This window comes from Carassius auratus, chromosome 13 (genome assembly GCF_003368295.1).
Source record: "Carassius auratus strain Wakin chromosome 13, ASM336829v1, whole genome shotgun sequence".
Taxonomy (NCBI): Eukaryota; Metazoa; Chordata; class Actinopteri; order Cypriniformes; family Cyprinidae; genus Carassius; species Carassius auratus.
In genome coordinates, this window is record NC_039255.1 from 20,020,010 (window position 1) to 20,044,024 (window position 24,015).

Here is a 24,015-nt window from a genome sequence, read left to right on the forward strand (position 1 = left end):
TTGTACCAAAGGGGAAAGGATTCTCTGCTTCTTCAAAAATCTTCAGTCCAGGTGGGGAAAAGAAGTTAGAGCAGTCCTCAAAGACATCGACAGAGAGGGCAGAGATGTTGACCCAGGCCTTGCAGCGGTTCTGTTAATGATGGCCCACTTCAAAGAAAAGGAGGAATCACTGTTCTTTTTAGCAGATGTGAGTTTTTTCCATTTATATATTCAAAAATGTTTGTAACTGACAGTTAGTAAAACTTTTGTGTTTGTGTGTGTGTGTGTGTGTGTGTGTAGGTCACAACCACCCCAAAAGATGCAGAGACCAGTCTTTCACTTCCTTCTACTCCAAGGCTGATCATGCTTGGTAAGATCCTTTACAACATGACTTAGCAATGTTTAAGAGATGGTTTAGAGCTGCACGATTAATCGTTAAAAGATTGTGATCGCGATTCAGACAAATAAATGTAAATGATGAGTCTATCAACCCTTTGACTAAAATCTTAACGTTCAAATCTGCGTTTGCGCTGCCCCTGAAGTAGAGAAAGTAGTTGTCATTTAAGGTAAGAAAAAGCTCCGCAGTCTTTTCAACCACACAATATCATTATTTCAGTGTTACAAATATTGTAATTATAAGTACTGGGATAAAAGTTTATAGATTATGATCAAAATAGAGCAAATCAGCTGTTTAATCTAACTTCGCACTTAAAGTAAAACTTTTTATGTTTTGCCACTAGGTGGGGACTAGTGACAGTGAAAAATGTTATTTGACATAGAATCATACATTCAAAAAGATTGAACAATTCATTGTAACAGTAAATTGATCAAGTGGTGTATTTATTAATCCGTCATTGAAGCATTCATTAAAACAGATTTCTTTTTTAAATAATTAATTCAAATTAATTAAACATTTTAAATGGACTGCACACTGCAGCAATAATATTTAGTTAGAACCTCTAGTAAATTATATATAATTTTTAGTTTTTGTTCAGAATCGTGAGAGAATAATATTTGAAACTAAAAAAATCTCAATTGATCCAGAATCGTGCAGCTCTAGGATGGTTTTTAAAAACAAAAATGTTGCTTTATTCATAGATTTCCATGTTTAACATTCTGCTTAAAGAGTTAGGTTAGTTCACCCAACAATTGTAATTATGTCAGTAATTACTTACCCTCATGTTGTTCAAAAACCTGTAAGACTTTTTTCATCTTCAGAACACAAATTAGGATATTTTTGATGAAATCCTAGAGCTTTCTGACCCCTCGATAGACAGCAGCGTCATTGCAACTTTCAAGGCCCAGAAAGGTAGGAAGGTCAGAAAGCTCTTGTATTTCATCAAAAATAACCTCATTTGTGTTTTGAAGATGAACAAAGTCTTACGGGTGAGTAATTAATGACAGAATTTGTATTTTTGGGTGAACTAACCTTTTAACATCTACTCAAATAAGTTTTGAATAACAAGGGTGACTAAACTATCCTTTTAAACTAATGATAAAATCAAATGTTAAATGTTTTTGCAAAGTTAAGCACTATAAATTAATTTATTACTATTTTTTTTTTAGGGGATTCAGTTCTACACAGCAAAAAATGGATGCTGTCAATTGAAGGCAAAGTCATCTTTCCTGAGACTGACCTACCAGATTTTTCCTCTGCGTTTGCTGTTCTCTTTGGTTGCTATTATGTGCTTAACATCGAGTACCAAGTGGAAGCAGCCACTACTTTGGAGTTCATTCAGAGGTAAGTACAATTTGCACTATGTCATAATATTAGGTAAACATTAAAGGGATAATCCACCCAAGTTCTGTCATCACTTACTTATTCAGCGGAACACAAAATAAAATATTTTTGAAAAATGTTTGTGACCCAACGCTTTCGTTTCTGTTAATTATTGACAGAGTTAAAATTTTTGGATTAACTTTCCCTTTTAGAAAACGCATGCAAATAGAAAAAACAAATAAAAAATAAAAGCTGGGGCCTTTATTTACCTGAACTGCAGAAAGTAACAGGCTTTTATTTGAAGCAGGCTTTTATTAGTTCCAGTGGACAGAGATCATAACATTAGCACAGAATCAGTTCAGAAATCAATCACCAAAAGAATCAGTTCAGTTCAGACGATCTGTGTGTCGGTCTGCTTCACGCTGAATCACACATGCGCAGTATCATCAGGTTCTCTGTTCAGTGTACTGGTGATCCGAAAACCAATGCAAACGGTTCTTGACTCGAGAACGAGAAACGATGCGGCAGTGGGCATGTACGTTCGTTATCTGGCTCTGCTGCAAAAATTTTCCCCCGGCCTTTATTTAAGACCGGCATTTATTTGTCTGTGTTGACCGCGCCCCCGGCACTATAAGAGGCCTGGTGTTTATTTTGACTACCGGTTTTTTATTTGAGGAATTACGGTAATGCCAAATGTTTTTGAAATAAAAAAAAGCCTGTTGAATTGCACCATTTTGAAAAAATATGCATTGCATTAACCGTGCTTGCATTTTAATGCATTGTTTCATCAAGGCTTGCATTTTTATTGGCTGCAATTCAACATGGTTGTATATTTAAGCTGTGAATATTTAAATTCAAAACATTTCAAACACATTTTCATTAATACAAATTCAAAAATCCATATTCACCTTTCATATTTAACTTCCAAAATATTCAAACTGTTTAAAAATACAACCTATAATATTCAACTGGCAATTTTCAGTCCATTTTATTTCGCTTTACAAATTCGCTTCCACCAATTCAGTGGTTACATTTTGAAAGTAGATTCAACATTGACATCCAGGAACTGCAGGAAAAGCTGATTACTGAGCATAATCCCTAGTGCTGCAACGACGAGTCGACGTCATCCATTACGTGGACTACAAAAATTAATCAATCACTGCTTCAAGTGAACTGTCTTAGTGGACTAATTTAGAAATGAGTGAATGAGCCATGACCTAGGATGTTCTCATGACAAAGCAGCATGGTGTCTATCAGCTGAATAGCTGTTCTTAGGACATAAATGTCATATTATTGCTGATAACATAACTGTTGGAAATAAACACATTTATACAAAAACTTTATTTATCTGTGTATGAGTGTCTCAACTTTAAAAATTTCTGTTTCATCTTTGGACCCTACATTACCTAACATTTCTTACCTATGAAAACATAACATTACATTTTTTTTTACAATGTTACTGATGTATAGATTAATATCTTACCCTCATGTTCTTTTACATTTTATATATTGTATACAAAGTTGTATGTCATAAACATGTCATCTCTGTATGTTTTGCAAGAAAAAAAAAAAAGTAGACATTGAGCATTAAACATGCCCTATCCGGTTTCTTCACTTATTGGGGTCCCCTGAAAATATTTCCATTGTGTCCTGTACCATTTTTAGTGCATTACTGTATTTGGTTGTGTTGTGAGTATTTGGTTGTTTTGTTAGACATTTTTCACATCAAATGATCTAACATTTTTTTTTTCTGTTATGTAAAGGTTCATCGTGAGGATTAACCCTGACAACAGCAAGTGCTCCTCAAAGTTCCAGGTCAGCAAAAGAAGTGGGAAGGTGGTGCAAAGGAAGAACTCTGGCCTGAACCCTCATGTATCCTCCTTCATTAAGGAGTTTCTGGATTTCAGCTGGCAAAACTATTAAGCTAATAAGACCAAATACATTCACAGGAGTTTTCTGAATTTGTTAATTTTTAAGATTGTTCTTATGACTGAATCTGTTCATGTCTGGTTTTTTTAATTGCTCTTGATATGAAACTTATGTATAAATGAAATGTTTTCAAGTTTTTGGAAAACTGAAAGTACAATCTGCAAGAATTAAAATGTTTTTTCAAGTATTACAACTGAACAATTAAATCAATAAAAGAAGTTAAACAGTCTTTTGTTTCTTTTTATAGTTTTTACAACTAAGACCTGTTGAAATACAATAATTTGTACAGTTTTACAATAAATAGTAAAAGTGGACAACAAGTTAAAGTAATATTTTTATTATATTAAAATATATCAATAGAGAATATAACTTAACACTGTTTTACAGTAAAAATATATTATACTGTAAATACATTTACAGCAAGTTAAAAAAGTACTGTTAATATGAATACAGTATTTTTACTGTAAGTATAATTTACAGTAAGTTACTGGCAAACTGCTGCCAGTAAGTTACTGTAATTTCTACAGGAAATTTTTTACAGTGTAATATTAACTTACTATTTACTACTTGTATGTATTTATCACATATTGTATTTGTAGCACTGGTGAGAGCAATGACTGAATAAAGAGAAACACTACATAAGTTATAGTTAAAGTGACTAGCGTTAATGTAAATAATAATCACTGTCCCCTATAAATTCATGACATTTCCTCTGTATTTACAGGTGCCCTCTTTCTGGAATCATTAACCGCTGCAGAATTTGGTAGGTGATCCACACATGCACACCAGGCAGTGAACATTATTTGTATGAATATGATAATAATTGTGCCTTACACTTGTATTTCGCTTTACAGACCAGTGTCACAAGCTTCTCAAAGCGCTACAGTGTAGTCATTATTCTTTCAGTTCATACTCTGTGATGGTAAGCTACTATTGTAGCCACAATTGCTCAGGGGCAGACCGACCGGTCCCTTCGACCATCACCAACCACTCACACACTACATTCATACAGGCAGTGGGTGCGTTGTCTTGCCCAAGGACACCTCAAATGTTTAATTAATATCTAGACAGTTTAATAAATGCCGTCTTCCCGCTGAATAAGTAACCACCAATAAAAATTAATATTTAAACTAATATGCAAAAGGATGATCTTGCATTATAAAATAGCATTAAAGGAACAGGCCACTGTTTGTCCCTACTGAGAGATGTTCTTACCTGAACTTAGACTTGATGAGTACCAGTCTGGTCTTTGTGCGTGTGCTTAGTCAACCACAAAGACCAAAAATGAAGATGTTTTTAGCATTTAGCCTTTCCCAGCATATTCCCAGGAACCCAAACATGGGTGAAGTTAGAAGCGACCAAGCTCTTCCACGTTTTCCCTATTTAATACAGTTACGTGAGTAGTTACATGATCCAAGTATAGTTACACAAAATTAAACATTTTGTAAGCGGATAAAAAGGGGTACTGTATTCTAAGGCATAATAACACCTTGGGAGCACTTTGATGTCCACGTAGTATTACTGTGTGGAAAACGTGGAAGAGCTTGGTCGCTCCTAACTTCATCCCGTTTGGGTCCATCTTTGACTGAGCGCACGCACAGAGACCAGACTGGTACTCATCAATTTGTCAAAGCTCAGGGAAGAACATATCTCAGTACAGAGAAACGGTGGCCTGTTCCTTTAAACTGCAAATGCCTAACATGGTTCTTTTTGTATGTTTCTTAGTTTTCTGGTGAATGTGGAAATGCAAAGACTGTGGTGTTTCTGTTTTAGTAAGATCTGAACTTCTTAAACATTATAAGCTTGAGCACAGACACTATGACGTCGCCATTCCTCTCCTTGCATCTATTTTAGTTGTCCATGCACCTGCAAGACTTGGAAGGCACTTTTGACTCATTTGTCCAGATTTCATCAGCCTTCACAAGCTGAAGCGACCACATTTAAATGCCTCACTTGCCACTGCAATCATTTCTCAACGTTAAAAGAATACTTGAACCATATTTCACAGCATCTTTCAGACGTATCATTGACGTATCATTGAAGATTTCAATGATACGTCTTTGGATGGGGAACATTTCATTGACTTGAAACATAACATTGAGCTCAAACTAGCCTCTCTCTTGTTGAAACTCGAACATATTTATCTTGTTTCTAGTGTTGCTGATGATGAACTTTAGCAAGAGTTTGTCCATTTGATAAGCACTGCTTCTGTCCCTCTTATCCATCAAAGTACAGTTAAGCACTTGCGGAATGGTAACAGTCATGTAGATGAAACAGTTGTAAAAGATCTAGTATTTGCTCTTTGTAAATCACATCCAATTACAGACTATCTTGGAAGTCCAGGCCCTCTTTCCACTGCTTGGAAGAGAAAGGCATACTATAAAACATTTTGATATTGTTGAACCTGTGGAACTTGGGCTTGACCCCCAAAACAAAAAATCATTTCAATACATCCCTTTACTAAAATCCTTACAGCAGATATTAAGTTGTGAAACATTTTTGGATATTGCCATTAATTTGAAATCTCCCCATCAAATTCAGTCTGGTCAAAGACAGTACAAGTCATTTTATGATGGGAGTAATTACGAAGAACATTTTCAGTTGTCAAAAGAGTGCTATTTCTCTTTTTTTGTACATAGATGACTTTGAAATCTGTAATCCCCTTGGTACCTCCAGAAAAAAGTATAAGGTCTGTGGGGTATTTTGGACATTGGGTAACTTACCTGCTAGCTGTCACTCCTCACTGTCTAATATATATTTACCTGCACTTATTCAGAGCGATGATGCTAAAAGTTATGGTTATGAAAATGTTTTGAAGCCCTTAGAACAGGAACTTATTATATTAGAACAAGAAGGACTGTTTATTGCCAAATTGGGGAAAAATGTGAAAGGCTTTGTTCATTGTGTTTTAGCAGACAATCTTGGCGCACACAGTATTGCACAGTAAGTACTCTTGCAGATTTTGCACTGCAGAAAGATTGGATATTCAAACAAAAGAAGTGAACTCCGGTGCATTTTGAATGAGAAGCAAGGAAATTCATGCTTCTCATCTTAAAGAAATTGAAGAAAAATTATTGGCTAATTATTTTGGTGTAAAAAGGAAGTGTGTGCTGTCATAAAATCTGTCATAATTCAATTTGACACAAAGCTTTCCCCCTGATATTGTTCACGATTAGTTTGAAGGGATTATACCGGTTGAGATTGCTCTGTCTTAATGTATTAATTTCCAAAAAATATTTTGCATTATCCAATTTGAATGAAGCAATAACATCATTTCAATTTAAATGGACTGACAAGACAAACCGTCCCCATCTTGTGCCCCAAACCTACACAACAGAGAACGATAGGAGGAAACACGCACAAGAATGGGAACCTTTTAAGATTTCTTCCTCTCGTAATGGGACACAAAGTTCCTGCCAGTGAACCAGCGTGGCACGTGCTCGGTGAATTTAAGGACATTGTAGAACTTGCTGTTTCACCTTTTCACACTGAGGACTCAATTTGTTATCTAGACTTTAAGATATCAGAGACAGTATTTCAAGAAGTATTTCCTCATGAAAGAATTCTACCTAAACATCATTACTTGGAGCATTATCCGCTCGTTGAGATTTGAAGCCAAACAAAGTTTCTTCAAAAGAGTAATACAGCATACAAATTGTTACAAAATGTTTTGTATTGATTAGCACAAAGACACCAATTTCAGAATACACATAATCTGCACATCTGTAGGTTTCCTAACCCATCCTTAGAGGTCAGTGAGGTATCAACACTACCCATTGATGTTATTAACGGAGATATAACATGAGCAGTGAAACAGAAGTGACCACAAATGGAGACTGTGAACCTTGCAAAAAGCATTTTCTACAATGGTTTAAACTACAGGATTGGAATGGGGTTATCCCATGGATCGCTGGCTGGACTTCCAGAGTTTGTGAAATTGTTCATATGATTGTTGAAGAGACCCTGCTTTTCTGCTTTTCATTGTAAAAAACTTGGATGTCTGGTACCTGGAACATTATTGAGCTCATGACTTGGTCACGTCTACTACTAGAGTGCTGAAGCTTGTGGGCCTGCATGACCTGACAGATCACTACTCTCTAAATTACTGCATGGTTGGTGGACGGCGCCTCACCTCACTGAAGAGATACATCCATGCATAAGGGTGTGCGAATGGAATATATATATTTACTGGTTATCTTTTAAAATATATATTAATTTAGTGCTGAGCAGTATAAGATGTCCTTGAGCAAGACACTTATATAGAAGAATATAGTGTGTGTGGGTGAAATGTTGGTCGGAGGAGATGCATCTGTTAGTGTACCCCAGGGCAGATGTGGCAGAATAGTAGCTTACCATGTGAAAGAAAAATGCTGTCAGTGTAGCACGTAAACCTGACTCACAGGCTTGTAAAGCTTAACATGAGTGTAATCCATTATTTGTAATAATATTCGCCTTTTGTTCTTGTTGTTTTTAGATTGTTCTGTATTGGGTGACACAGCAGTGAAGATGCCAGTCAAGTTGCGAATTATTCTGAAGCCTGATGACACCTGGAAGCTAGTTCTGCCAGATGGATACCAAAACAATGGAGCAACTCACGGATGAAGTCAGGAAAGTGTGGGGCTTGAATGGGGAATTCAGATTACAGTACCAAGACAAAGACTTTGGAGATGCACTTGTAAATTTGACATCTACAGCTGAATTAGAGGATTTGACAACTATCAAGGTCATCTTAATAACTGATGATTGCAGCCAAAGATTCAATGTCACTATCTTGGAGGATGCTCAATCTTCAAGCTTCCATTCAGATGACACAGACATCCTTTCCTCACCATCAAGCTCAGTGTCTACAAGACGTGAAATGTGGCCTAGAGAGTGTCCAATCCCCAAGTTTTCGTATGACACGGAACTGCAGTTAGAAAAAGCAAATGCAGAGTATAGGTCAAACAAGACGAGGTTTAAGCACAGTACAAAAACAAAGTCCGATATTCTGGAAAAGGTAGCTGCAGAAATATTCAAGTTCAAAGCTTACCCATCAGATGCTGACTTCAGTGAAGTTGCAGTAGCTCTAATCAAGAAGCATCCATGCCTTTCTGAACCTGGTTCGTACAATGGCTGCTATGGTTGTAAGCAGCGGTTTAAGACAAAAATGGGTAACTACCGAACTCAGCTAAAGGGCACTGGGTGTTCTGAGTTACTTGTAAATTCATTGAAGTCCAAAGCCCCAGAGGATGCCTTTCCAGCTAAAATAGTAAAGAGACCAAAGAGAGGAGAAGCTAACCATATACCCGACATTCCAACTGGAGAGACTGGAGAAAAACTGGAAAATCAGAGACACTCACTTTTAACCGAAGTAATGAAACGAGACAATCGAGTGGAATCGGTGATGCTCGCATCGTCACGGCTTGCAGCATGTGAGAGGAATTACAAGCCGAGCACGATAAGAGCACCTCCCGGCCTCCCGATAATTTTTAAACATGTTTTATCACCAGCTGTCCCCTATTGCCAAATCATACACAACCACGTCGATGGGGCTATACCTCATTGGCAGCAACCATGCAGCGTGCGCATACAGTGCCACACACACACACACACTTCTTTTCTCTCTCTCTCCCATTCGCAACATGACAGTCTCTGTGTTTAGTGCGAAAGCCCACGTGATTGCTGCCTGCTCGGGATAAAATTTATGCAGGACAGTCGTGCTGTTTACAGGCTTCTTTGACGCGATTAACAGTTAAACTGACTCGCAACGTGTGCAATATCTCACGACCTCCCGAATGTCTGAACTCGCAACGTGTATGCCCACCCTAACGGCTTTTAAGATCAATATTTGGAAAGAGCGCATCGAGAATTGCACTTAATTGCTGTTAGAAAGAAAGGTCAAACCATATTTACTGTCACAGCTGTGGATGTTACATGTTTTAAAAGATATGTAATTCATTTATTAATCATTTGTTCATGTTTTTGCAGTACTCAATCTAAAGTGGAAATCATCATTTTAAATGTTTATAAATGATTACTAATCATCAGTCCCTTAATGAGCAGTCATCTCGATGTAAGGTGCTGAATTCACCCAGTCCACACATCTTCACTCATCATTTATTAAGCATTTTTGCAGTCCTCAGTCTGAAGTAGAGACTGATAATGTTTATAAATGTCTCCTGATCTCTCAGTATCTTTATGGCCGCTGGACTTTCTCCATTGTGTGTGTAAAGACTGGTTAGTTTAGTTTATGTGATATTTATCATCAAACAGGATATTCCTTTAATCACACTTCAACAGGAGAAAATACTTGTTCATTTATCAAAACAATAGAATATAAACAGATTGAACCATGTCCTCTTAATAATCAAACTGTTGACCCTTTAACTAACCCCTACTTTAACCTGTCCTAACCAACCCATATCACTCCTCACTAACAGAAGTGTAGTTTCACACTCGCTTGTAATCATTGCATCATCTGTTTAAATCACCCATAGATTTTCAAGTAGTGCTTGATCAGATGGAAGAGAGGTTTAGTGTTATTCTTCACAGGGGTGTGTTCAGGGCCATTTCTAGGCATAGGCAAACTACCTATATATATATATTAATGGTGGTCATAGATTAATTATTTTAATCTAGATTAATCTCACTGTGATCTTGAAATTAATCTAGATTAAAATGGCTCATTCTAATTGCCGTAGCTGGGGTCAGCAGGGACCCGGTGAAGGGTGTACAGTGGGCCCTGTCTGAAATTGTTTAATTTGTATGTTCTCTTTTTTATTTATTTGTGCTATTTACACAATGTTTAAGTTTTTTTTTTCAAGTTTGTAGGTGTCAAGGTACAGAAACTAAATAATTAAATGTAAAATAGCACTGGATAGTCTTCAATGTAAAAATGAAATATACAATCAAACCTACATTTATTCAGACACCTTCAACATTTCTCACATTATTACAGTTTTGCTATATATATCAAAAAATTATACCTGGTGTCTGAATAATTTTTGGTTTAAATCATTAAATTAAAGTATAACCTCATATTCCCTCCTCAGCGGCTGTCAATCATTCTCCGGTTACAGCAGGATACACGGTAAAACTCTCTCCAATATTATATATTCACATTATAATGCTTGATCTGTAGATAAAAGGCTGTAGATTTGCATAAAATGACTTTATTTTGTGTATTTGTATTTTATTTTTGTTGCCGTTTTTAAACGACTCGCTACCGTGTGCCTGTTAGATCACACACATCACAGGCAGTGGCGGCTCCAGACAATTTTGATTGGGGGGGCAATGGGGGGGTCCTGGTCTTTTCAAGGGGGGTCTCATGAAAACCAACAAAAAATACAGTGGACATGGCTAATAACTGCATATTTCTGCTACTAAACAACAAAAACACCTTTGCAATGTAAACAAATGACAGGCTACATTTGTTATTCATATCCTGCACACTGCACTTTCATGTCAGGTATATTATGCATTTTTATTGACATTGATATTTTTACATTTATTTCTAGATAGATATTATTGAGTTTACAGGCTAAAGTGGTCTTGCTGTTGTAAACACTGTTGCTATTGTAGAAAAAATATTTGCATCACATTTAAAATCTGAATTGTTTTTATTTTTATAATGATAATTCAGAGAATGAGAAAATCTGAATAAGCCTTACCAGTGTTGTGATAATTATTTTTACGTGTTAAAAATAAATAAGTACTGTAATATAATAAAAGTTTATTCAAATAACATAAAAAAGACCAGACCCCTCGATGTCTGTGAAACTTTTCTCCCTCAAACAGCACGCTAGTGTTACTTCTACACTACAGGCTACACACAGCAATATAAACAACGTCTGCATGTTCTCACATCACATCGTTCTTGTAAAATAATAATAAGTAAATAAACACCAAAATCACTTCGCTGAGAATGAAACACCACTTACCAGCTGCCACGATGTTGAAAATATCCTCTAGCAATTAAAAAATGCGCGTGCAGCATGAGGAATCTTTCCCGGTTGGATGAGGTCGTAGTCAGGTGAACGGTCATCATGTTAGTCATTTTATTTACGGCTAAATTATTATTAATAAATTGTACTAATATTATGATTGGGCGTGGGCAGGCATTCACAAAAGTTTATGTTATTACAAAAAAATTCGAGGAAATTTTGCTTTTGACAAAAGGGCACTTAAGGGGCAAAGGAGCAGGTGCTCAAGTGAACCGGTTCTTTCGGACAATTCGATCAAATAAACCAGCTGAAAAAAAAATGGTTTACCGGTTCTTTTGCGCTCGATGTAATGCCGTCATTGAAGATGATTGTCCTTCATTCAAGCCTTTGGTTTACCCGCGCTTATAACATTAGCACAGAATCAGTTCAGAATCAATCACCAAAAGAATCAGTTCGGTTCAGATGCGCTCTGTGTCAGTCTGCTTCACGCTGAATCACGCATGCGCAGTTATCATCAGCTCATCGGTTCTCGAATCGGACGCGTCCGACAGAAACGGTTCTCGGTTCAGTGTATGAATAAATGTCGAAATAATTATTATTTATTATTGTTCTGCTTAGATTGAAGAGAAACATTTTTGGATCTTTATCCCGAATATATATATTTTTTAATCAAGGCATTTTTTGGCAGGGTCTTGAGACCCCCCAAGACCCCCCCTGGCGCCGCCGGTGATCACAGGGACTATGATTTGGCATCAAACGCACAATAACTGGAATTTAAAACTCAGAAGAACAAATGATCAATAAACTGTTGGACAGATATACACTAGGATTTGTGCGCTCGACATTTCTTCGCTTTGTGCCGTGGCGTGAACTTTTAAATGCACAGCGGAGCACACGGTGTCTGTGACTCCATGTTGCTTTGAGCACATCATTCTGCACCCGCGATGCGCATACGCGCTTTGTGCGCTCTGTTTCGAGCGTTTCATATTATCATGGTTTTGCGGACTGAAAGATTATTAAAAGCCTATATTTTTTATACCTAGCCTGCACAATACATTTAAAATAAGCATTATTTAATTGTATATTATTTCTGTGTAGTGTAGTTTAGTGTAGGCTTTATAAATATATACACTTCTGAATTCTTGACATTCATAAGATATAAAATAGTCTGTTTATTATGAAAGTCTGTTTGTTTATGCTGGAGAGTTTTATATTAATGGTACAAACAACAATCTTGACAGGTGCACTCAACAAATTCTTGGAGAAACACAAGGCAGATGCTACTGTAGGAAGAGCATCAGAGGCAAGCCCCAGTCCTAACTGTAAGAGTTTACTTCTTGTATAGAATAGTTTCAAAAGAGTTTAAAATGGTATGTGACATTGGTCATGTGGCATATGTCATGTCTGATTGTACATGTAGGTGAAGATGACACATCTCAGGGACAGCCACTGGATCCTGGCCAGACGAGGCCATCAGCAGTGTGTGTATGTCTCTCATATGAAACACTGGTGTACAATACTTACTCTCATACACTGGACAGGGTACTACAAAAAGTGTATTGCTAGTGAACAAATTCTTTTGGAGAAAAAAAATTCATAAAAATATTAATTCTTGAACACTAATGTACCATCTTCATAAGATTGTATTTACAGTAAAATAATAACAGTTTCTTCTAGTTTGTTTTTTTATCACATTACTAAACATTTTTGTTAGTAAAATATAATTGTAATAGCATAATACAAGTTTAAATCTGCTCTGAAATATATGATCTTTTTTTTTAAATCTTTTTATCATACATGGGTTCATGAAATATTTGTGTACACATATAACACAGAGAGCTTGTAGAATACACTCACAAAAACAGATGACTCATGTTTGGCTTTGTTTGCAGATGAGGCACTGAGTGTTTCATTGTGTGGTGTGACTGCTACACATCTACACATCTGCACATCTACAGGTCTACACATCTACAGGTCTACACATCACATCTACACATCTACACATCTACACATCTACAGGCTGCTGCAGTCCATGTACAAGCATCAGAGAGTGAGCTAGACCCTGCTGACCGGCCATAGCTAGAACAGAACTAGAGCACAGAGGACCATGTGAGCTGACACCAGACTTCATATTACCCAAAAGAGATGATGGAAGAGGGTGCCATCACCATTACTTTTTTAGAAAATTACAGAATGGTGAAAAAATGAAGAGAAGCTGGCTGTCTATTGTAAAAGAGCTAACAGTCTTTCCTGCTTCTGTTGCAAGATATTCTCAAATAGAGATTATAATCTAATTACCAAAGGACTGAAGGATTGGAGAAATAGTGCTGACATCTTGAAAAACCATGAGAGTACTCCAGAACGTAACAGGTATATGGCATCATGGAAGGAATTAGACATTCGTTTGGGAAAAAGGCAAACAACAGATCAGGTGGAAATGATGCGCTTAGAAGGAGAGAGAAATAGATGGCGTGACGTTCTCAAAAGGTTGGTAGCCATCATTCAGTCTTTGGCAGAGAGAAATATGGGTCTAAGAGGAACATCAGATGCCCTGTATGACCCAAATAATGGAAACTTCCTTAAAGAAGCTGAACTCATGGCAAAATTTGACCCGTGTTTTATTCAAAGTGGAGCCACCCACACGTACCTGGGTAATATCATTCAAAGCCAGTTGATTGAGTGCATAGGTAAGAGAATTATGGAAACAGTGGCCAATGAGATCAAAGAGTCATGATGTCAGCCATATAGAACAGCTCTCACTAACCATTCCAGCTGTGGCCGTACACAATGTGGAAATTAAAGAGTACTTTATGGGGTTCCTTGAATCTGAAGAATCCACTGGAGAAAGCCTCATCCCTCAATCTAAAGAGACTGCAGGAGCTCAACATCTCTTTTGAAGATTGCAGGGGGCAGTCGTATGATAATGGAGCAAATATGAAGGGAAAAAAGAAAGGTGTCCAAGCCAGACTGCTAGAAATCAACCCAAAGGCCTTTTTTGTGCCATGTGCAACACACTCTTTAAACCTGGTGGTAGCCGATGCAGGAAAAGCTCCCCAGAAGCTGGTGTATGTTGTGGGTACCTGCAGAAGCTGTTCACTCTTTTCTCAGCCTCCACACAACGTTGGTCTATTCTAAAAAGCCATGTCAATCTCTTCCTGGACAGAGATGGGAGAGTCGAGTGAAGAGTGGGGAAGCTGTGAGGTACCAGTCTGCAGAAGTTAGGGATACCCTTCTGGAAGTAAAGGAGAAAGCCAATGACCCAGTGGTTAACATTGAGGCACACACATTAGCTGAGGAAGTAGGGTCATATCGCTTCGCCATCTGCACTGTAGTATGGTATGACATCCTCATCCAAATTCATCACGTCAGCAAACGAATGCAGTCAGAGTCTGCTGTCAATCTGCTGAAGAAAACTGAGGCCTCTCTCAAGAGCTACAGAAAGACAGGGTTTGCTTCTGCACAAGCAACCGCCAGAGAACTAAGTGAGGAGATGAACGTGGAGGCAGTGCTCAAGCATAAGAGACTCAGAAAAACAAAGTCACATCTCTTATGAGTCTCATGATAAGCCCTTCAATGATGCAATGAAACAAATGGAGGTTTGTTTCTTCAGTAATGTTGTGGATGTTTGCATTGATCACTGCATGAGTGTTTTGAGACCCTGAGTAAAGTTGGAAGCAAGTTTTGAGTCCTCACAAGCTTCCCTAAGCTTTCACCCCTGGAAATATGTCTGACTAGCAGCGGTCAGGCAGATCTGAATGGAAAGGAACTTGCACTAGAAATGCAACATTTTCCAGATTTCCCCAGGAACACCATGACAACACTGGAACTGTTGTCCTTCATAGAAGAGAAGAAACTGAAGGAAACTTTCCCCAATATGTGGGTGACTGTCCGAATTGCTGCAACTTCTCCTGTAAGTGTGGCTAGTGCAGAGAGGAGCTTCTCAAAATTGAAGCTCATTAAAACATACCTGAGGTCTGCAATGATGCAATTAAAGTAGAAAATACATTCATGATGAGCATAAACAGGGATGTTTCCAGGCAGATGTCCTATGATGACATTATTGACACTTTTGCAGCTATTAAGTCTAGACGTGTCCACTTTTAAAGCTATCGAAAATAGTACACATGCTCAAATATGCCATGGTCAATTTGCTTTAAGTCCTTGGTTACCAGTTACTTCCTTCCTTTGTTTGACTGAAAAGTGGTTCCTGTGTATAATTGTATAGATAATATGTAGCTGATAGCGTAACATTCTCATGTTATATTAGTTTTTTGCGTTTTATTTGCCTGTTTTTCTTGTAGTGTTTAATATTAATAATATTTAATTCTGATGAATTGTACATTCTTGTATTTGGACAAATTTTGCAATATTTATGCAATAAAAAAGAAAGGCTAGAAGCGGCCCTGGGTGTGTTCTCGGTGTGTTCTCGGTGTGGCACGCGCGGTGTGCTGTGTTCCGCGCGAGTGTGTGGAGCAGCTCTGGAGTGTGACACACCGCAGCACGAGAGGCGAAGGCGGAGCTGACTCGGTCTCTCTCTGCACGAGCTCACAGGCGGCGCTCTGCTCGAGGATCTCGACACGTCACGCCGAGTCTAGCGGGAAACAGCGGCTCTCAGTCGGGATGAAGGCACGGATCGCGCCGCGCTCGTCCGCCGGAGAATAAGCGCGAGGATCTGCTGACGCGGGGGAGGAGAATACCGACTGCATGAGGAGCGCGTTATAGACGCGTCCTTCTCCAGGCTCCGCCGCTTTACTCCCGCGCGATGGACACGACGGAGCGCGACGCGTTCACGCCTCTGCTGGAGGACTTTCTGCGCTCTCCTCTGGTGTGCTGGGTGAGCGAGGAGCGCGTCTGCCGCGTCGCGATGGTGTGCGGAGCCTCATGTGTGTGTGTGTGTGTGTGTGTGTGTGTGTGTGTGTGTGTGTGTGCAGGTGAACACCGTCTCTCCGCTGGGCTCCGGAGGCTCTCATCTGTCGGACTTCATGACTTTAGTGGACGGGGTTCATCTCAATGACGTCATGACTGACATGTGAGTATCTGCGCAGCGCTTACTAGCGAACTAACACATACAAACATGTACTATTAACCATGGGTTTAAAACAACTTACTATAGTTAAACCACATCAACCATGGTTACTACAGTTAAACCACGGTAATCACAAATACACCATGGTTTTACTCCACTGGTGTGTGTAGTAAAGCTGTGGTTATAGAAATGTAGTCAGTCCAGCAGAAGATGTTTCCTCCGGTGACAGCGTGGCTGATTCAGGCTGGAGCGTGGTGTTATGTCCAGCTCGTACGGGTTTACTGTAGTGTGAAGAGGTCAGTATAATATGCAGAATCACAGTAACTGTGATCACATGACTGATGTCATGGTGAGTGTCCTTCTGCTTTTATACTAGAGCTCAGTCAGTCTGACAGATCTGAGCATCACAGCTAGCTCCCCAGTCACTTCTGATTGGTCAGAGCAGCGTCCAGCTGAAGTCCACAGCTCTGTCCATCACAGTCCATCACCATCAGCCGAGGTCAGAGTGTCACGACGTGTCCAAACTCCCATCAGTGACTGTGTGGGCTTCATAAGTCCTGTCATGTCACACTATAATAATCAAATGACATGAGATACAAACATCAGCAATTCGATTCAATTCAAGTTTATTTCTATAGTGCTTTTTACGATAGAAATCATTGCAAAGCAACTTTACAGAAAATCAAGTTTCTGCAATATTTAGTAGAATATCAGTGGTGACTGTCAGTTTATGTGCATGTGACAGAAATTTTCAGAACAATTAATACCAGACGTAGTCAGCCAGACGATGAACATTATTAACAGCAGTTATTATATGATGCAATATTTGTTAGTTCTGTTGTTGATTCAGGGTTAGCATCATCTGAGAGAGTGTGTCTGAACCCCGAACATTATCAGGAAGGCTATTCCAGAGTTTGGGAGCCAAATGTGAGAAAGCTCTACTTCCTTTAGTGGACTTTGCTATCCTAGGAACGACCAAAAGTCCAGTGTTTTGTGACCTTAGGGTGCGTGATGGGTTGTAACGTGGTAGAAGGCTAGTTAGGTACGCAGGAGCTAAACCATTTAGGGCCTTGTAGGTCTTGACCCCCCAAAAAATTCTAACAAAACGTTACTCAGTGGTTTACAGTAGTATCAAATGTACTTAAAAACATACTAAAAGTTTGACTCCAAGAAAGGCCCCGTTTTCAAAATGGCAGCAGCCAGGTCTTTAAACTGACCATTACTCCTTTGTATTCCTCCTAGACCAGAAATATTGGTTCCTGATACATCTTTTGGCCATGTTATATTCTAATTAGCATATTTGCATGATAGATAAATGATTACAAGTCCAATTATATATTAAAGCAATTGGTTACATGCATATTTATGGGACAATTTTACAATTTCCCTTATGTACAGGTACATGTAAAAAAAAAATATAATACCATGGAAAAGTTCTTTATTTATTTGTAATTTAATTTAAAAAAGCAAACTTTTTATATTTTAGATTCATTGCACACAAACTGAAATATTTAAAGAGTTTGTTTGAGTTCTGATGGTATATTAAAGAAAGAAAAGTGTTTTTTAATGAAGCCTGTGTGATCTGGAGCCACGATAGTAGGGAGAATGTTCTCCAGTCATAGGGCTAGAACCTCTGGCAATATTTTACAGTCCACATTGAGCAAAGATATAGGCCAAAATGAGCTACAGCTCAGAGGGTCTTTTCCTTTCTTAGGTAAAACCAAAATTGTAGCTTGATAAAACGTTTGCAGAAGACGTTCTATAGAGAATGATTCCTCAAATACAGCAAGTAGAAGAGGCATTAGTTTCCCTTTAAACATTTAAAATACAGTATATACTGTAAAGCCATCTGGCCCTGGAGCTTTTGAGTTTTGCATGTTTGAGAGAGCTGCATTCTTCTAAATGTAGAATTTTCTCCAAATCTGCATTATCGTTAGAGGGAATTTGTGACATTTTAATGGAGTTAAAAAAAGAGTCAAGTTCAGAAGAGTTATTATCAATTTCGGATGAATATAGGGCTGCATAGAATTGTTCAAAGACCGAACTGATTTCTAATTCATCCTTTGTGACCCTGCCATCATCTCTACGAATAGATGTTATAATGTTTGTAGTTGAGCACTGCCTTATTTGTTGTGCAATAATTTTCCTAGGTTTATCGAAGTGTTCATATAATTTAGAGTGAGATTGAAGCAGAAATCTTTCAGATGTTATTAGATCAATCTCTGTCTGCAGCTTTGTTCTTTCCTTTAAATCTTCAGGTAAGGGATTGATTGCAAATGTCAAGTCCAATTGTTTCATCTGATTGATGAGGTGGTTTAGTTGCTGGCTTCTTTTTTTCCTGTCCCATGATGAAAAAGAGATTATTTCCCCCTAATATAGGCTTTTAAAGAAAAAGTGTGGCTTTGCTGATATCTGGGGTATCATTGATAAAAAGATATATTCTGCTATTAATAAAACCTACAAAGGATGAATCAGAAAGAGTTAAATGATTGAAGCGCCATGTCTTCCGAATTGGTGATTTGGGAAAAGCTAATTAAAACCACTGGGCTGTGATCCGAGATTACAATAGATTCATATTTACAGTCAGTGACAGAAGTTAAAAGTTTGTCATCTATTAAAAAGTAGTCGATTCGTGAATATGAATGATGCCCTGGGGGAAAAATACAACTGTTTAATATTTGGATATAAAAAATGGGCTGGGCTTCACTCACGATGAGCGCGATCTAACACCTCTGAGTCTGTACCTGGTTTTGGTACCCAACCCTATTAATAACCGCCAGCTTGAATGGTTTTGGGACGTGACCTAAAGATAACGACGAGTTTATGATATTGAGAAGCGGTTCTTCGGCTACAGGTAACAGCTCTTTCAGTAATTTAGTGGGTACAGGATCTAATAAACATGTTGTTGGTTTAGATACAGTGATAAGTTTATTTAGCTCTTCCTGTGCTATGGTTGTAAAGCGCTGCAGTTTATCTTTGGGTGCGATGGATGAAACTGAAGTGTTAGACGCTGTAGAATCTACATTCGCTATTGTATTTCTAATGTTATCTATTTTATCAGTGAAGAAATTCATAAAGTCATTACTATTTAACGTTGGTGGAATATTTGAATCAGGTGGCGTCTGGTAATTTGTTAACTTAGCCACTGTGTTAAATAAAAACCTTGGATTGTTTTGGTTATTTTCAATGAGTTTGTGTATATGCTCTGCCCTAGCAGTTTTTAGAGCCTGTCTATAGCTGGACATACTGTTTTTCCATGCAATTCTAAAAATTTCTAAGTTAGTTTTTCTCCATTTGCGTTCAAGACTACGAGTTACTTTCTTGAGAGAGTGAGTATTACTGTTATACCATGGTACAGTACGTTTTTCTCTAACTTTTTTCCATTTGATCGGGGCAACAGCTTCTAATGTATTAGAGAAAATAGTGCCCATGTTGCCAGTCATTTCGTCAAATTCATGTGTATTTTTATAAATAGCAATTGAGATAGATCAGGCAGGTTATTTGCACATCTGTCTTCGGTGGCTAGTACTTTTACACTTTTACTTGAGTAAAAAGCTTGAGTTGATACTTCAACTCCTACAAAAGTCTTTTTAAACCCTAGCATCTATACTTCTACTTGAGTAATGAATGTGAATACTTTTGACACCAGTGGTAACGCTGAGCCATAAACCGTATTTTTCGGACTATAAGTCGCACCTGGATATAAGTCACATCAGCCCAAAAATATGTCATGACTAGGAAAAAAACATATATAAGTCGCACTGGACTATAAGTCACATTTATTTAGAACCAAGAACCAAGAGAAAACATTCTCGCGGCTGGAGACGGTAATGTTTTCTCTTGGTTCATGTCAAATTAATTTTGATAGGTCGCACCTGACTATAAGGCGCAGGACCAGCCAAACTATGAAAAAAGTGGGACTCATAGTCCGGAAAATACGATAGTTAATATCAGTTATACGCAGCATGCACGATACAAGGAAATGGTCTGTAATGTCATCACTTTGAGGTACAATATCTATAGCAGTAAGATCGATTCCATGCGATATAATTAAATCTAGTGTATGATTAAAGCGATGAGTGGGCCCGGTGACATTTTGCTTGACTCCAAAGGAGTTTATTAGGTCAGTAATCAGCAGCATTAGTCGTGAAAAGGCTTTGCAGAAGAGATCTGCTGAAGGAAGTCCACACTTCCTCTCATTATATCATGTGTAAATAAGCGATGTGGTGTGTGTAGCTTCAGTGATTGCTTATAAAGGCACAGACGGACGTGATAGTTCTGCTTCAGTGTGAGAGTGAACCACTCACCATAGCAGCACCATCAGGTCTCACGCTGATCCCCTTTAAAGTGTGCTTTGACCACAGCACTGCGTCTGAGCGGAGGCGCCTCGTGTGTTTGAAACCGTGACATCACAACAGAAGTACATGACACAGATCACCACTGTTGATACAACACTCAGTGAATCCATGAATATAGTTCAGATACAGATATAAGACACTGTACTGAGGATAGAGAACTGTACACGTGCACAGTCTTTCACAGGCCACCACCAAACACACACACACACACACACACTCTCAGAGCAGACGCTTGAGAATGAACCTGAGGAGGCTAATGGATGAACAGAATCATTCTGAACTGGGTATTTAAGAGAGAAGACCCACACACAGTGGTGTGAACTGTAATGAAGATGAACATGAGGAGTCCACACTGTTTTTAACACAGAAGCTAAAGGTATAGGATCCAGTGAAGAATCAGCACGGTGTGTTTCTCTGAGACTCAGCAGCTCTGATGGGGCTTTGACTGGAACTCTCTTCATTAGAGAAGTTGAGTAAAACAGACTTATTATGTAACTGTAGATTTACAATATTAACCCACAGTCTTGTTTAAGGAACTGATGTACAAACCCGATTCCAAAAAAGTTTGGACAGTGTACAAATTGTGAATCAGAATGCAATGATGTGGAAGTTTCAAATTTCTATATTTTAATCAGAATACAACATAGATGACATATCAAATGTTTACTGAGAAAATGTATAATTTTAAGGGGAAAATACATTGATTTTAAATTTCATGGCATCAACTTGTCTCCAAAAAGTTGTGACAAGGCCATGTTTAGCACTGTGTGGCATCCCCTCTTCTTTTTATAACAGTCTGCAAACGTCTGGGGACTGAGGAGACAAGCTGCTCAAGTTTAGGAATAGGAATGTTGTCCCGTTCTTGTCTAATACAGGCTTCTAGTTGCTCAATTGTCTTAGGTCTTCTTTGTCACCAGAGATCTTCCTCTTTATGATGCACCAAATGTTTTCTGTGGGTGAAAGATCTGGACTGCAGCTGAGCGCTGATAATAACTTGGGTTGTCCTTGTCTTCTTTAATCTGGATGACATGGCGTCCCAGTTTTCCAAAAAGAACTTCAAATTTTGATTCGTCTGACCACAGAACAGTTTTCCACTTTGCCACAGTCCATTTTAAATGAGCCTTGGCCCAGAGAAAACACCTGCGCTTCTGGATCATGTTTAATTATGGCTTCTTTTTTGACCTATAGAGTTTTAGCTGGTAACGGTGAATGCCACGGTGGATTGTGTTCACCGACATTTTTTTTCTGGAAGTATTCCTGAGCCCATGTTGTGATTTCCATTACAGTATCATTCCTGTATGTGATGCAGTGCCGTCTAAGAGCTGAAGATCACGGGCATCCAGTATGGTTTTCCAGCCTTGACCCTTACACACAGAGATCGTTCCAGATTCTCTGAATCTTTGGATGATATTATGTACTGTAGTCAAGTCAAGTCACCTTTATTTATATAGCACTTTATACAAAATACATTGCATCAAAGCAACTGAACAACATTCATTAGGAAAACAGTGTGTCAATAATGCAAAATGATAGTTAAAGGCAGTTCATCATTGAATTCAGTGATGTCATCTCTGTTCAGTTTAAATAGTGTCTGTGCATTTATTTGCAATCAAGTCAATGATATCGCTGTAGATGAAGTGACCCCAACTAAGCAAGCCAGAGGCGACAGCGGCAAGGAACCGAAACTCCATCGGTGACAGAATGGAGAAAAAAACCTTGGGGGAAACCAGGATCCCTATTTATATCTATCTGTCTATCTAATCTGTAGATGATGATGACTTCAAACTCTTTGCAATTTTTCTCTGAGAAACTCCTTTCTGATATTGCTCCACTATGTTTCGCTGCAGCATTGGGGGAATTGGTGATCCTCTGCCCATCTTAACTTCTGAGAGACACTGCCACTCTGAGAGGATCTTTTTATACCCAATCATGTTCCCATTTGACCTAATACGTTTCAAATTGGTCCTCCAGCCGTTCCTTATATGAACATTTAACTTTTCCGGCCTCTTATTGCTACCTGTCCCAACTTTTTTGGAATGTGAAGCTCTCATGAAATCCAAAATGAGCCAATATTTGGCATGACATTTCAAAATGTCTCACTTTCAACATTTGATATGTTATCTATATTCTATTGTTAATAAAAAAAAGTTTTTTTTTGAACATTATATTTATAGAATTTTTTTACAAAACAAACAAGTGATACATTGACATAAACTTCATATTTCACAACCTAATCCCCAAAGTAAATAGAAATAAATAATACAAAAAATAAATAAATAAAAATAAATACATCACACATAACATAGTAACAAAGACAATGATAATAATAATAATAAAAAAAAAAAAAATATATATATATATATATATATATATATATATATAAACCTCGGCAGTCAGCTTATTTTCTTAATTTCCTTCATAATGTCTCAGAAACTCAGTTAATGGTGACCATATTTCTTCGAAATTTTCTCCCTTTCCTCTAACAATATAAGTGAGTCGTTCCAATACAATACATGATGCCATCTCCTTCACCCACATATGATTTGAGGGTACATCATCTCTTCCAGTACAGAGATATTAACCGTCTGGCCTGCAGGAGTCCAAAGTCAATCAGTTTTATTTGTCTGGAGCTAAAAACACAGTTCTCTGGATATATACCCAACACACATATTTTTGCCTCAACAGGTATGTTTACTCCAGCAATCTTTGACAGAGTCTGCATGACTGACTTCCAATACTGATGTAATTTTGGACAATCCCATACACAGTGAAAAAGAGTACCCTTTCCATCTAAACATTTACTACAGCTATCTGGGATATTAGGTGACCAACGGTTCAGTTTGATCGGAGTTATGTAGGTTCTCATCAACCATTTATATTGGAGGAGTTTCATCCTGGTACTAATTTACTGTTTTTGGGCTTTTAAACATGCAGCTTCCCAGTCTGCCACCATTATCTCCTCTTTAATATCAGATCTCCATGCATCGAGCTTATCAGCGGTGGATTCCTCATCATGTGTTAGTAAAGCTGCATAAAATAGGGAGATATATGACCTCTCGTTTCAAGATTTTGCAATATAAT

General features: G+C 38.1%; 1 protein-coding gene across 3 annotated transcripts in view; it reads left to right on the top strand.

The window, feature by feature from the left end:
- Positions 1-15,975: 15,975 nt before the first annotated feature.
- LOC113112998 (girdin-like) overlaps positions 15,976-24,015 on the top strand; it is a 58,236-nt gene continuing 50,196 nt past the window's right edge. For 2 of the 3 annotated variants that reach the window (XM_026279074.1, XM_026279075.1), the window contains exons 1-2: positions 15,976-16,384; positions 16,482-16,579. In XM_026279074.1, the coding sequence (XP_026134859.1) occupies positions 16,313-16,384; positions 16,482-16,579 (170 nt within the window). In that variant the 5' untranslated portion in view covers positions 15,976-16,312. The remainder of the gene's footprint in view (positions 16,385-16,481; positions 16,580-24,015) is intronic. The other variant, XM_026279076.1, reaches the window with a different exon arrangement.